Source organism: Ahaetulla prasina, chromosome 2 (genome assembly GCF_028640845.1).
Source record: "Ahaetulla prasina isolate Xishuangbanna chromosome 2, ASM2864084v1, whole genome shotgun sequence".
In the NCBI taxonomy this organism is placed as follows: Eukaryota; Metazoa; Chordata; class Lepidosauria; order Squamata; family Colubridae; genus Ahaetulla; species Ahaetulla prasina.
In genome coordinates this window covers 176700906-176715812 of record NC_080540.1, presented here as the reverse complement: position 1 = coordinate 176715812, position 14907 = coordinate 176700906, and the positions used below count along the sequence as shown (strand labels likewise).

The 14907-nt window shown below is 44.0% G+C and overlaps 1 protein-coding gene across 5 annotated transcripts in view; it reads right to left on the bottom strand.

Moving 5' to 3' along the window:
- Window positions 1-1996: 1996 nt before the first annotated feature.
- The window catches only part of FLNA (filamin A), an 88957-nt gene continuing 76046 nt past the window's right edge, over window positions 1997-14907 (bottom strand). For all 5 annotated transcript variants that reach the window (XM_058166491.1, XM_058166493.1, XM_058166492.1 and 2 more), the window contains 9 exons: window positions 14720-14842; window positions 13600-13866; window positions 11909-12046; window positions 8977-9092; window positions 8214-8346; window positions 5005-5181; window positions 4707-4925; window positions 4190-4378; window positions 1997-2821 (listed from right to left, as the gene is read on the bottom strand). In XM_058166491.1, coding sequence (XP_058022474.1) covers window positions 2634-2821; window positions 4190-4378; window positions 4707-4925; window positions 5005-5181; window positions 8214-8346; window positions 8977-9092; window positions 11909-12046; window positions 13600-13866; window positions 14720-14842 — 1550 coding nt within the window. In that variant the 3' untranslated portion in view covers window positions 1997-2633. The remainder of the gene's footprint in view (window positions 2822-4189; window positions 4379-4706; window positions 4926-5004; window positions 5182-8213; window positions 8347-8976; window positions 9093-11908; window positions 12047-13599; window positions 13867-14719; window positions 14843-14907) is intronic.

The following is a 14907-nucleotide window of genomic DNA, read 5'->3' as shown; positions in this document are numbered from 1 at the left end:
AGAAGTACCTGGGTAAGCATTGAGTCCCATCCTCTTATTTTGAGAAAATGAAATTTAGCTCAAAGTCTGACAATCCTGGGAGTTTGGCCACCTTTTCTAGCACTACTCTTTGCAGCACTAAGTGCTCTAAAACAGGGCTCTCCAACCTTGGCAACTTTTAAGACTTGTGGATTTCAACTCCCAGAATTCCACAAGTCTTAAAGTTGCTAAGGTTAGAGACCCTGCTCTAAAATGTTTAGACTCTTAGATGCTTTGATGTTTAGACCAGGGCTGTCAAACTCCCAGCCCGCAGGCTAGATGAGTCACGTGCTGGTTTAGCGAAGGGGGAAAAAGTCCCGATACATGATGACATGAGTTTGACACCCGTTTTAGACTCTTCCACAGAATTGTAGTCTATCCACATAACCTTATGAAGTTTCCTGCAGCCAGTTAATTGCTGCAGCTCCACTTGAGGGCTGTTTTTTTTACAGCAAGGAGCACTTAAAAGAGGGTCTAATCATAACCCTAGCTCTCAAAAAGTTTCTAAGGCTCCAAGGAATGCCAAATATATTTCTCAGTGGAAACTGGAACAATGGACAATTAGTCAAGTTGGCCCAAGCAGAGTGCCCTTATCCATTCATACTGTTTTGTTTAGGAAACTCTCAATTGGTCTCTTTAAACATTAGTTTTCAGGCCTATTAGGCAGCATTGATAACATGCAAAGCATAAAAAAGGAGGAGAAAATAGTCACTGCTTACCAAGAGCTAGGAGGAGATATCATTTTTTTTTACCATATAAAGTAAACAAATAGTCAGATACCACTCCACATATTGCCTTGACAACAGAATTAAAGGTGAATAATTTCTTCTTGGAAAAGTGGGGTTTGCACAATTCTGCATTAACCATTGTAACTTCTAGGGTGAAATATTCTTTGGTCGCTTCTGCTATTTTGTAAGTCCAAATGAGTGTGGCAAAAAACAAGGCAACATAATCTGTATTGTCTTCTCTTGTCTATTAGGCAGAATTTGCTGCATTAATATCCCACTTTTCTTGCTCTAAAGCTCAAGGTGACATACAGAACTCTTCCTCCTCCCATTTCCCCCCCTCTCCAATCACCCCGTGAGGTGAGTTAGGCTGGTTTAGTCATCCAGTCAGCTTCTGTTTCTGAGCAGGGACTAGAATCTTGGTCTCCCCAATGTGAATCCAAAACTTTAACCATTATAATATGCTGGCTCTCAACTCATTGCTTATGAATAGTAAGACTATCAATGGCTACTTATCATTGTTTCTTGCCTCCAGTATCATAGACTCATTGCCTATGAATACCAGTTGCTAGGAAACAAAAGCAAGCAATTACTGTGTATTAATTCCTGAATATGAACTCCCAACTGGTTAATTACTCAGGGAAATGAATCATGTCCTAGTTAGATTCCTTCTCTGATCAAACGTGGGTTTTCTTACCTTTATTAAGAAATTATTATTTAGCCAGCTCTTTAGACTGGATACATTCTAGACATCTTCCCAGAACAAAGTCCAAGACAAGTTGAAGCTTCCATACTTGATAAATGTCTATTATGACACTTTCTCTGTTAGATCAGTTAAAGGCCTGTACTTGGTATATGTTTTAATGGACAAATGTGATTGCAAGAATTCAAATCAGCCTGACAGACAACCATCCTAGGAATTCAAGAGTTGAGTTAGTATGTACTGTTTGCTCAAATAACTCTCAAAACAATTTCCAGCTTACAGAATAGTTATGATTCCTAGTAATCTCTGAGCCTCCTCAGAAGATTTTTAAAGTTCAAGGAGATGTCTCTGATACAGACTGTCTATCAGCTTTCCCTTCTAACCGGGGATAAATGTTGGTTACAAAAGTCAGCTGATCTGAACAAGGAGGATTAGCAATTTCAATGAACTAAGTAGGAGATCACTGGACATAACCCAGAATCTCAACAGACAATGTCTGAATAGGGCATAGAATACGAAAAGGGAAAAAACCAGTCAGAGACCACCAACAGGCATTTGAAGCAGAACTTTTATTCCCTTCCTTTGTCAAAGAAAAGGTACTGGCAGTTGTGCACAACCACAATTTAAATCTTGGAAGGACTAAACAAGGATTTGGCTATAAACTGGCAAAGCAAGGAGCAGCTCCTGCCACTGGTTATTGATTACCCACAAAGCTTCCATCTCAAGCCATTAAAGGGAAAGGACAAAGAGACGAAAGAGACAGGCCCGGCTGCACTCCAGGAGAAGCAGCGGTTTCTCCAGCAAGTGGATGGCAACCATATGCACCGGCAGTATCCATGTGCCATATTTTGTTGATGGGGAAGGCGGCCTTTTTGGCAACTCTGGGGGAGGGCACAAGTTCAGTTCATAGGCATGAAGCTGGCATGCTGGTGAGAAAATCAATTGAGCCTCCCGCCAAGGAAAGAAAGACACGGGAGGGGGGGGAAATGGTTGGAAATAATTATTGCTGCATGTAAACAGATCCACAGGAATCTCTTCCTTCTGAAGGCAACCCACCCACACTGATCCCTCCCATCACATAAGCCAACCTCTTTGGCATCACCCCTGCCAATTAGTAAGTAAGAGGCAGAAGCATTACAAAGGGAGTTCAGGAGGGGCAGTATTACGCTCAGGCGGAGGGAAGAGCTTTAAGGTACGGAAATATGGAAGGGGCTGCCGGGGATGTGCTCGTCTCCCCATTTCACTACCAGGATGTAGTCGCCTCTGTCCTTCAACAGGTAGGTGACATTGTACAAACGGTTGCCCAAGTGCTTCACCACAATCTCCTCACATGGGGTCTTGGGGCCATGGACACCCACCAGCAACATGTTGTTCCCTGGAGAGAAAGGAGGAGAGAACAAGTAGTCTTTACAAAGGCCACTGGCAACTGTTGGGCTGAGTGGATCACCCACTTAATTAGAGTGTTTAAAACAATTGGCTTGGTGCATCTCCTTGGATTCACGCACTATGAATAAACTATGTCCCACATAAACATGGTCCACAAATCATAGTAACTAGATTCACACAAAGCATTAAGCCAAAATCAACCCAATCACATAATAGCCTAGTACAATAATCATCCCTTCCTTCCTTCCTTCCTTCCTTCCTCTCCCCAATATACCTAGGAGTTATTTGTTCTCACTGCCCTTTGTCTTGCTTCTTTCTTTTCCATCAATTGTGCAACATTATCACACTTGAACTAACCTCACTTTTAAGCATATTAAAATGTAACAGTAAATGCCTCTTTTCACAGATGAACGCATAAAGACGAAGCAGTCCTGCTAGCTTTGGGATGGGGTGGCCCATCAACTTGGTTGCACATTGGGGTCTCATATTGCTTCCCCAATCGTTGAATAAAATCTCCTAAGTGGCTTTTTCAATCACAAAGTAGGGCAATGAATAATCAGCCTGAGCCCTGAGGGATTAACTCAACATCTAAGGCCATGATAGGGAATCTATGGCACGCATGCCAGAGGTGACATGCAGAGTCCTTTCTGTGGGCATGCGTGCTGACACCAGCTGCTCCCAGCCAGCTGGTCTTCACCTGCTCCAAACATTCCAGTTTGGGCACTCAATGTCAAAAAGTTTCACTATCACTGATCTAAGGAGTTCATCAGTTAACCTTTGCCACAAGAATTTGAGCATGTCCCTGCTTTGTTTTTTCCTCCATCAAAATGCTTGGTGTAAATATAGCTTTAGTTTTGACTAATGTATCTAATGAAGGACCCTCGATGGCGACTGTACTTCATCTTATGCTGTTAAGAACCAGCATGTTAATTTGGGGCATTAAGAAATAAAAAATTGAGGATTGATGCAAGTTTCTCCAATTTTTTCCTCTAAAGGAATGCCCATTTTGAGCGTGGCAAATGTTTGTATTTGGGTTGGGTGTGGTAGCTAGAATTATTCTTGCTATATAATCCTACTAAGGTGGAATACATCAAGAACGTGATCTAGATTTCCATCCATTGTTGCGCTGAAGATCTGAGGGAGGAAGTTGCCAGCTATGTATTTAGATATTTCAAGATTAATAGGCAGCTTTGGACAGATCAATCCAACTAGTCACTGCTCAATTGAGACCTCAAAGATAATCATACAGAAAATTGGGGCGTGGCTTTCTAAGAAGCCATAAAATATCAGTATATCTGATTGGAGATGTGGGATTTTCTATGCGGCCTCCCCACCGTACAAAGTCATTTACACCCACCTGCTTTGCTGCAATCGACTGTGAAAGAGTTCTTTTGGCCTAGAAAACCTTTGTTGAGGCCCAACCCTTTGGCCACCACTTTGCTGGCATCTGAAGCAAATTTGGGTGCTGCTCCATCAGGTTTGGCTACTCCATCCATGAAGACCGAGGAAGTCTCATGGAGGCTGTGGCTGGGAACAAGGCGGGCCCCTGCCAAGAAGAAGAGAGGAAGTTAACCTTGGGATTTACAGCATATCCAGTCATGTCAAGGCAATATGCCCTTTGTTCTCCATCATCACTTAGATGACAGCTCTAGGCTTTAGCAGAATGCATGGAGGTGACGCTAGTTGTATTTCTAACAAAAACTCCATAGCTTCCCCAGCCTATGTCCCTTCAAATGGTTGAGGGCTTTCTCTGGAGATGATGAAAATTCAACAGTGAAGAGGGAAAACGTTGAAAAATACAGACATAAGATTAGTAATTAAGAAGAATCTCTAAATAGATCGCAGGCAATTTTTTTCTCCCACTGTGTGCTTACCTGTGATTTTAGCTTTGAAAGGACTGCCAGCAATGTGATAGGGACCACCAAATTTGATGGAGATGAGGTAGCTGCCAGGTGCCATGGGTGTGTAGATGACTTTGTAGCCCTCCGAGCACTCTTGGCAGTCCATCTTCACCTTTGAGGGACCATCAATAGTGACAGACAGCGCTCCAGGCCCAGCGTTTGTAGTGTTGACTATGAATTCAGCAGGCTTTCCTACAGACATGAAACCAGATAGTTAGCTTTTACCAAAATCTCACAGTAGTCTTTGGCTTTAGTGCAGGTTCCTTTTTACCTGTCACACCACCTTCCAAGCCAGGGCCATAGGCGGATACCATCCCTGGATCTCCAGCTTGGCCTATTTCCCCAACACGAATCTTGAAGGGACTGCCAGGTATGTGGCTTCCATTGAACTTCACATCAACTGAGTAGATGCCATTCTCACGGGGAATGAACCGCACAGCATACTTGTCTGTAGCAACACAAAGGTGGAGAAATGAACATCTTTAAGAGACAGGAATCTTAAAATGAGTACCATACACAGGAAAAGAAAAGGACAGATATCTAAATTTTTGCCTTTTCTTCTGTATCTGATGTTACACTACTCTCCGTGTGAAAATTGTACAATATACAGGTAGTCTTTGAGTTACAACCATAATTGAGCCCAAAATGTATGTTGCTAAGTGAAATACTTGTTAAGTGAGTTTTTCCCCATTTTATGACTTTTCTTACCACAGTGAAGTGAATCATTGCATAGTAAAATGTTTGCTAAGTGAATCTGGATTTCTCATTGACTTTGCTTGTTGCAAACACTGATCACATGAGTGACACTGCAACCATCAACCAGTTGTGAAGCATCTGAATTTTGATCATAGGGATGCTGCAATGGTCGTGTGAAAAACGGTCACAAATCACTTTTTTCAATGCCATTGTAGCTTTGAACGGTCACTAAATGAACTGTTGTAAGTCAAGGACTACCTGTATTCGAGTATATTACATGAAACTTGAGCAGTACTTAAGACAGTATAAAGGAAGATGTGCATGTATTGTAAGAGTAAAAATGCTAATTTAAGAGCAAGACACAACAAACATGTTTGGAACAGGTTGAGGCTTACACAAATATATTAACAAATTAGATGTGTGTTACTGATTAGAAGTAAAAGGGATTTACAGGCAATCCAGCTCTCCCCATTCTCTATGTCATTGCAGGTCCCCAACCTTTGCAAAAAGACTACTTGCTTAATATGCAAATAGAACTGACAAATTTAAACTGATGTCTTCCTGACCACAGAATTGTAAGAACTATAGTTCTAACATTTCCGAAGGGCACCAAGCTGATCCAATTCGTTCTCATTAACTGCTTCTTTGGAGGTGCCACTTATTGGGAGTGAAATTCAGCGCAAACGGAGGTTGGATCAGAGGTGAAGGCTCTCCCTTTCATGGCCTTGAAGGTAAGGCAGGGACTTTACACAAGTCACAGTCATCTCACTGTAGCATTGTTCTGCAATTGAACTTGTCTCTCCACATGCAGCCATAATGTTCAACAATAGGTTCTTGCAGTTTGCAAGTTATGTGGCAGGAAATTCTGTGCAGGAGAAGTAGCAAGTCCTACGTCGCCCCACTCTAAAAGATGGATAGATTCAACATCATTTGACACAAGAATCTATAAAACTGCAAGTGAACTGCGATCTCTGGGGACCATAACTTCAAAGGACTGTTAGTAGATTGTAATCCATCCCTCCTTAGTTCCCGTGGCAAAAGAAAAAAAATCATGTACAATTCACACAATCTTCTCAGTAAAAGTAATGACTCCGTGGAGTGGAGTTTGCCTCCTGGTGATTACAGATGTTGTTTTCTTGAAGGTTGAGCACAATCAAGTTACAGTTCAATGTCTACACAGCACGGAATCTTAAGAACAAAGCTTTGCTTTGGGAGGTTGTTTTGGGTTGCAAAAGCCACAGTTGAGCATTGGCTAAATCAGGGCTTGGACAGCTAACAATATGGCATGATTTTTCATATTGTGGCCATTGGCTACAGCAAGCACAGAAATCAATGATAGACAGTTGGCATTCACTTTTAGCAATCACATAAGACACACTTGTGTGGGTATGCACATTCCTCAAAAAGAAGTAATGGCTACAATCTTACAAGATCTCCATATCCTTTTGTAAGTTCTTACAAAATTTCAGCCATTTCCTTTTAAATTTGGGGAATTAGCAAGTGTTAGCTATTTGTGTCGCGAGCACTCCTTTTACACTGCCACGAATGAGCTGACCTATGTTGACTTACAACTTATAGGTGGTTGTGAGCAGATGTGCTTGCTGCTTAAAATAATTAAGCCTTAGTAAGCGTACTTGGGGAATGCTGACCAGATGGGAATTGTGACAGATGGAGTTTGACAGTGTTGGCTACGCCATAATTAAGAGTTGGGGCAGAAGCATTGTTTCTTATCCTGGACAGTTCAGGTTCCAGAATGGAGATCTGTCTGTTAAAAAGTCCTTAAGTAAGCAGGAAGTGGCTCGTAGCCAAGAATCTGCCTTTGCTTTGGCTCTGGGCCCGTTTCTGTCCTTGCCTCCTGAAGCAGCAAATGTGAACTGGAGAACTAACAGTGTGGGAGACATTTTGTGGCTATGCCAGTCACGGGATCTTGGTAAAGTAGCTTGAAGATACAAGTATTGCCAGTAGTTTTGTCTGTCTCTCTGGAAGGCTAGGTCAGCCAAACTCACCACTCTCTTCTTGCAGCTGAGCCATTACTGTTACAGACTGGAGGAAGGTAAACAAGTGTCTTTTCTCTGGATTTGATTTGTTGCCTTTGGACTCAGAGAATGTACTTAACAGTCTTGGGGGGCTTTGGGCTGCAACAGTGGGCAGGAGCCCTTTTATCGGAACAAGTTTTAAAGAGGTGCAGCTGTTTTCTAATATCTACAACGTGACGACTGATTAGAACAATGTGTTTTTGACAGAACTCATAATAAAGACTAGCGACTCCAATGTAATTTAGCTGGATGAAGGATTACATTACGACAACTATATCATTCATTTATAAAGCTCTCCATCTGCTTCCAAGCCGTATCCAACGTAGGCCATTTCGTCAGAAAGTCTGGTATGGTGTGGGCCAAGCTAGAACTGAGCACAATTACTCCGTGGTGCTGCTTCAGCACACCACATTACAACGCGCAGTTGTTTTCACTAGGAAGCGGTTTATTTTTTTCCAAGTACATGGAAAAAAGTACTTCCAATCAGTGGTGGATTTCAACCAGTGTTGCCACCGGTTTGCATCATGCACATGCTCTCTGGGATCTGGTCACAGAATAGCCCAATTCTGCTTTTGACATGAACTGGCATTTCTAGACTAGAAGCTGGAGAAAGAGACTTTGGTAGCCTGATCTTTTGCTCTAGAACTGGAGGCGAGATTAGGTGAGTCAACCAGCCCTTTGTTGCAGCAAACCTAACAGATCATTTTGCAGGGGGGGGGGCTGAAAAAAAGGACATCGGGGCACCTACCTTCATCGATTTCGGCGACATGGCACTCCTCCAAAGCCCCTGAGGGGCTGTGCACCTTGGCGTCAATCACACCCTTGGCCCCGTTCAAGCTGACAGCGAATGAGGCTGGCTGGTTCACTTTTAACCCTGACTCCTGGAAGCACAGAGCACATGAGACAGCAGAAAGGGCCAAGATGGCCACCGCATCCAGCTCCAGAGCCCTGCATCCCCCCCCTCCCACTGCTCCCCCAACAAACACAAGACAAGCTTCCACTTACCTGAGCCAGCTGGCTTAGAGAAGGAGAGCTTCCCTGGAAGCTGGGCACAGCACAAGCGGCAGGCGGGCAAGCAAAGGGATACAGTTTAGATAAGAGGAAGGCTGGGTAGCCTTTTCAGCATGGCAGCAGATCAGCAGATGCAGCGTGCCCAGGGGAGCTCTCCATCTTTAAACCTTGGCACGGAGTGCAGGACTGTTAGCAGCCTTTAAACGAGACACGAGAAAAACCCCAGAGCAGATCCCTGTGTGGCCAGGAAGTTGGCACCGTGACTATTCTGAGTGAGGCTGACTTGAGAATCTCCTTCCCCTTGCAACTGACCAGGCATTCAGGCAAACCATCCCTCTGCTCCATGTCTGCAGGACAGATCTCTGGACACTTTCTCCTCAGCCTGGATCTACTCTCTCTTCTTTCTTTTCGGTGAAGGAAAGCCAACTCAGGAGAGCAACAGTGCCAACTCCACCCAACCAGCAGGGGGAGCAAATGGGCGGTTTCTCCCAGTGCCTCACCTGAAGACTAGAAACAGTGAGTCGGCGGGCATCATCGGAGGTGGAGGTAGCGTGAACTATAAAGGGACTGTCTGGAATGTGCTCGTCATTGAACTTCACCGAAACCTCATAATCACCTGCCAGGAAAGGGGAACACAGGAAGGAAAAAAACTGTCAGGCACTAATTCAGATTTAAAAGGCTACAAGTTCCTGAAGGTGAATTAAACATGATGTTTAGTTTAGCCAGTAGGAAGAAAAGGAAAGCTTGTACCCCACTGGCTGCTGCATGAAGAACTGTTTTGGAAAACGTTTAAATTTAACACTTTAAAGATGCTGCATCTTAACTCTAATTCGTCATCCTTTTTAAATCAACATCAGTTTAAAAAAAAAAACTTGTAATAAAACAGAACAAAGTAAATGCTTCAGAGGGAAGAGGGCTTGAGGTTTTTGGGAGGCTTAGAATTGAAATTTTCTCCCAGATTTGCTCTGTGTGTCCATATGGAGAAACTGTCACATATGTATTATTTGGCAGCCCTGGGTGCACAACTCGTAGCAGCATTTGGCATTTAATGGTTTGGTTGAGATGATGCATTTTGACCACTGCCAAAAAAATTTCAACACAAGGTCTCTAACAAGTTAGATTTCTCTATTTAAAAGGCATTTCTGAAGCTCTAGCAAATGGCAGATCACACCCGTAGTAGGTTCTTCAGTGCTACCTTGATAAGATTTACGGTGGGATTAGAACAATGCTGCTTCCAGATACAATATTTTGATTTAAGGCAAGCTCTTTGGGGAGCGGGGGCAGGGGGGGAGTTGTCACCATCTCTGGGTTTCTTCCCCTTAGCAAGTTAGCCAGCTTGTGTTCCAGATGGTTGCTGCGCTTGAACAGCTGCCAGCCTCCCTACCAAACAGAAAGCTCTTTTCAACTTTGGATGAAATGTTGCCCAGTTGGGAGTGCAGAATCTGGCTGCTCTGCAGTTCATGGAGGGGTTTGCCAGAGCCTATTCCAAGAGAAGGTGCTAGAAAGGAGCTCCCACATCCTCCCTTCTCCAGCCCAGACTTGGGAATATGCTGCATCACAAGATACAGTCAACCGAAGACACCACTTTTTCCCGTGAACTCTAGGACAGAGTTCAACTTTTCTGGGTTGGTGGCCCGGGGGGAGGGGGGAATGTAAAGAGGGGATGGTTTTGTGGGAGGGGCAGGTGCACGCATGCACAAGCACCCACTGCTTGCGCGAATGGGGCCATGAGGGCCCTCAATGCTCATATGAGTGGGGCTGTATGTGTGTGCGCGCACATGCCTGTACACCAGTCGGCCACTCACACAGGTTGGGGACCCCTGCTCTAGAACATCCCAGTTTTGCTGTCCTACAAAAGTGAGAGATCATGCTATGGCAGGGGTGACAATCTGTGGCCTCAGAGTTGGGTGGGGCTGCTCTTTTCAGTTTTCAGGACCTTCTGGATGTTATTTTGGAACACAGCTTTCTGCATTTTGAAGTAGAGGTACTTGAAAAAGTATTGTGAAAATGCTAAAATAATTTTTTTAAAAAAGACTTAAGACTCTCAGAGCCTCTCTGGCAAGTGTGCTATGACACTATTACCTTAAAAAAGTATTAAGGGCAGCCATCCCTGTACTGTACTGTAGTAATCAATACTGATTTCCTTTGGGAGACCTCTGCTCCAATAAACTTCTCTCTTTATTCAGCTGTATTCTTCTACCACCTGAAAAAGCCATTCCCTCCCAACTGCATCCCATTCTACAGTCGTCACTCTCCCTACTTTCAGGTCTTGCTCAATTATTATCTTTTCCACTCCTTGACTTGGCATATAGTGCCTCCCCTAGCTGGCCCTCATATAAATATTCTATCACAATTCTTTGGGTTACTTTCTGGAAGGAGGCTTCATGGTATCTGAAGCAGAACAGCTGGATTCTGTAACTGCTTTGCAACATATAGTATCAACCAGTGGTGAAACTGAGCCGGTTCTATCTGGCTCGGGTGAACTTACTGTGCCGGCGGCGGAAGGCTCCACCCACCCGCCTGGACGTCATGATGTCCCGTTTTTGACCCTCTGCGCATGCACGGAAAGTTCTGCACATGCACACATGCTCACATTTGCGAACCAGTAGCAAAGGTAAGTAAATTTCACCCCTGGTATCAACCTTGTTAATTCTCAAGACTCTTTTTTTCTGCTATGTATTCAAAATTGTGTGTGTGTGGGGGGGGGCATTTTTTGAGAGCGGGCTTCAGAATTTCATTTTTAATGTCTGTTAGTGTGTTCACAGAAAAAAGTGACAATGAAGATTATCTTATTTAGAATAAGATATACACTGAGAGCATCTGCACCAAGACAAATTCCTTGTGTGTCTAACCACACTTGGCCAATAAAAAAATCCTATTCTATTCTATTCTATTCTATTCTATTCTATTCTATTCTATTCTATTCTATTCTATTCTATTCTATTCTATTCTATTCTATTCTATTCTATTCTATTCTATTCTACTCTACTCTACTCTATTCTATTCTAATAATACTGATTACTGTAAAGCTGACAAGTCTATGTTATCTTCAAATGTTGGAATCTAAGCACTGGACTCCAAATGAATTTTGTATAAAGAGCACAATCAGTTTTCACAATGGACAGTCCATTGAAGGCCACGATTTTCCTATCCTGCTTCTACAGATTCACAATCCTTCCCCCCCGCCCCCATCTGCTTGGCCAGGATTTAGCAGCATAGGTTAGCATTTTACAATAAACCTGACAGAAATCATAATTATAAACTCCCAGAAGATCCTTAACTATTTACCTCCTCTCATAAATACACAAATCAGACCTCTGCCCCACTGAAGTTGAAGCTGACTTTCTCTTTAATTTATAGTTAAATGTTTAGCACTATTGCAATTGTTTCCAGTTCAGAAGATGACTTTTCACTTCCCCCACAATCGCTTACCAGGCTCTTGCACAATATATGAAACTCCACATGAACCATCTTTCCGGTCCTCAAAAGCAATCTCTGCCTTACTGGGGCCTTCCACAGCAATGGAGAGACCACCTGCTCCTGCCTCTCTTGTCCAGATGCTAAAGTCAGCTGGGGAACAAGGCAAACAGTTCTTATTACAAAGCCATTATGGATAGGTAAATCCAATGAAGTAGATACATTTAAAATACATCATGCAGTCTTTACAAAATAATTCAAAAAGTGTAAAAAACCAGAGTTGTCTGGAACCTCTTCATCACATCTGAAGTTCCTATATGGCAGTAATGGTGAACCTTTTCAGCACCAAGTGCTGAAAAGGGAGCGCACACATTTGGGCCGCAACCCGGAAAGGAGCTGCCCAGGGTTCATGTACGCGGCCGAAAACGAACTTTTGTTTTTAGCTACTGAAGTTCCGGTTTCAGTCAGCTACTCTTCGCATGCACATGTGTGCAACGATCAGCTGGCCAGCACGCATGCTCACGCAGGAAAATGGAAGACCAGCTCTTCCAGTTTCCGGCACTGCCGCATGCAAGAAGGCCAGCTGATCGTTGCACGCATGTGCGCCAGAAACCCGGAAGAGGAATGGGCGACGCCACTAGTGCTAGGCGACATGGCTCCACATGCCACTTCGGGCACGCATACCATAGGTTCACCATCACAGTTATATGGCAATCCCACCATCTGGCCAGACCATTTACCCTTCTACGCTTCCTATAATGGGAGGGTGAGAATAACCCTTGAAGAAGAGGAGGAAGAGCTGAAGCCAAGACAAAGGCCACATAAAAGAAATCCCACTCCAAAATAAAAATGTAGTTTGAGAAAACATCTCTGACTCCACCCTTCCTGGCTCTCATTAGAATAAAAGCAAGTGGTGGGGGGAGGCACATTTAGACTGGCAAGATTCCGTTGCTGTAAACCCTATAATAAAAATAATAGTGTTTATAACTGGCTTCCTTCTCTGGTCTAATCTCGAAGGGCTGACACTTCCTCACTGGAGTGGAAAATTAGTTCTGGTAACTGTTGTACATCCCACGTAGCTTTACATCCTTTTGAAGCCTAACTATTTATCTCTGAGTTCAGGGATAAAATCAGAGGAACCATGCTAGATCTAAAACAGTTCTGGAAAATTGCCTTTCACCCGTTTCAATACCAGCATGATTGAAGTGCCATTCATGGACATTGACTTGTATACAATATATTTAGGCTTTAAATATTAGTACCATCAGGACAAGCAAAAGGAGCACAGTGCTCAACTGGTTGGAATGCTGGGCAGGAGTTTAGCAAGCCTGCGTTTGAGACCCAAGAGCTGCCTGGGATGGGGATGAGATCTCGTCCTTCTCTCCTTCTTTCATGCCAGGGACATGAAAGAAGCCCCCAACTGGGTGTCAGTGATATTACCAGCTAATCCTTTCAATCCAGAAGAGCCTCAGTGCTTCTGATTTGAGTGCAAAATCAGGACAAGCAGAAGACAGCAATGTGTGCTGATCTAGAAACCACACAGAGATCCTCCACTCAGTCCTTAACCCACCATCCATCATCAACTTGCCATTTTACACTTGATGCATTAAACACAACGTAAGGGTAAGCATTACATTAACCTGCTTTCCCTGCTCCCAAGGTACTCACTCACAATTTAAAGCTCTTCCTCCAACTGATAACCATACCTGGCACACCAGCTTCAGCTCTCTCCAAGCCTGGGCCACCTGCCCGGACTTTGTGTGCACCACCTTCACCAAGAGGGCCCACTGTGAACTGGAAGGGGCTTCCGGGCACGTGCTGTCCTTTATACTTGACACTGACCGAGTGGATGCCTGTCTCAGTGGGCACAAAGCGGATGCAGTAGGTGTTGTTTTCTGCCTCCAAGATTTCTGCATCATGGGATTTGCCTGACGGGCTAGTCACCTGGGCAGTCATGTCCCTGATGTTGATTTCTGGGGACCACAGCACAAGAATTACATCGATACATTTTTGCTATATGAAATACTGCTTTTGAGCTGGTAAGGCTACTTCTCACCATAGAACATGGAAAATATGCTGGACATACGTTAAGCCACAATTTATTAAATCAACCACATTAGATCAATCCATTGGCTAGATCAGCGATGGCGAACATTTTTGGCACCGAGTGCTGAAAAGGGAGTGTGTGCGCGCTCGTCTGGGTTGCAACCTGGAAGAGGAGCTGCCCAGAGCGCATGCACACCCCTGAAAATGAACTTATGGTTTCTGGCACACATGCCAGTTAGTCTTCCAGGTTTCTGGTGCCCATGCACGTGCAACAATCAACCAGCCGGCGTGCATGCTCAAATAGTAAAACAGAAGACCAGGTCTTCTAGTTTCTGGCACTGCCGCATACAAAAAGGCCACCTGATCATTGCGCATGCATGGAAACCCGGAAGAGGAATGGGCGATGCCACAGGTGATATGGCTCTGTGTGCCACTTTGGGCATGCGTGCCATAGGTTCGCCATCAGGGGCCAGATAATGCTTAGCATAAACCAGGGTTTGGAAACCAGAACGGTTAAATCCATTCAACATGCTCAGACCTTTGCTGCTAAGACCTGGACATCTTCCTCAAAACTGTCCAGGACTGAACACTTAGTTCCATACCAAATTTAGCATTTGCTAAAGCAAGCAGGGGTATGTGGAACTCTTACAATGCTTCCTTTGTCCTCAGTTAAGGTGTGGTGCTTTTGCAATAGCTCTCCATTATCGCTGGATTAGTCTCACACACAAACAGCCGCTCAACCCCCTACTTAACTCACTTCTCCCCCTGGAGTTCGCTTACCTGGGATTTTCAGACTCAGATCACACTGGCTGCCAATATTGGAGACGGATGGGGCTTTGCGGCAGCGCGTAATCATCTGTTTCATTCTTCCCTCTCCTGTCACCTTCACAGAAAATGGGCTCCCTGCATCAGAAAACCAAACTTTTTTGGTCAAAAGGGAAGCAAAACCTACCTGCTAATGGTAGCTT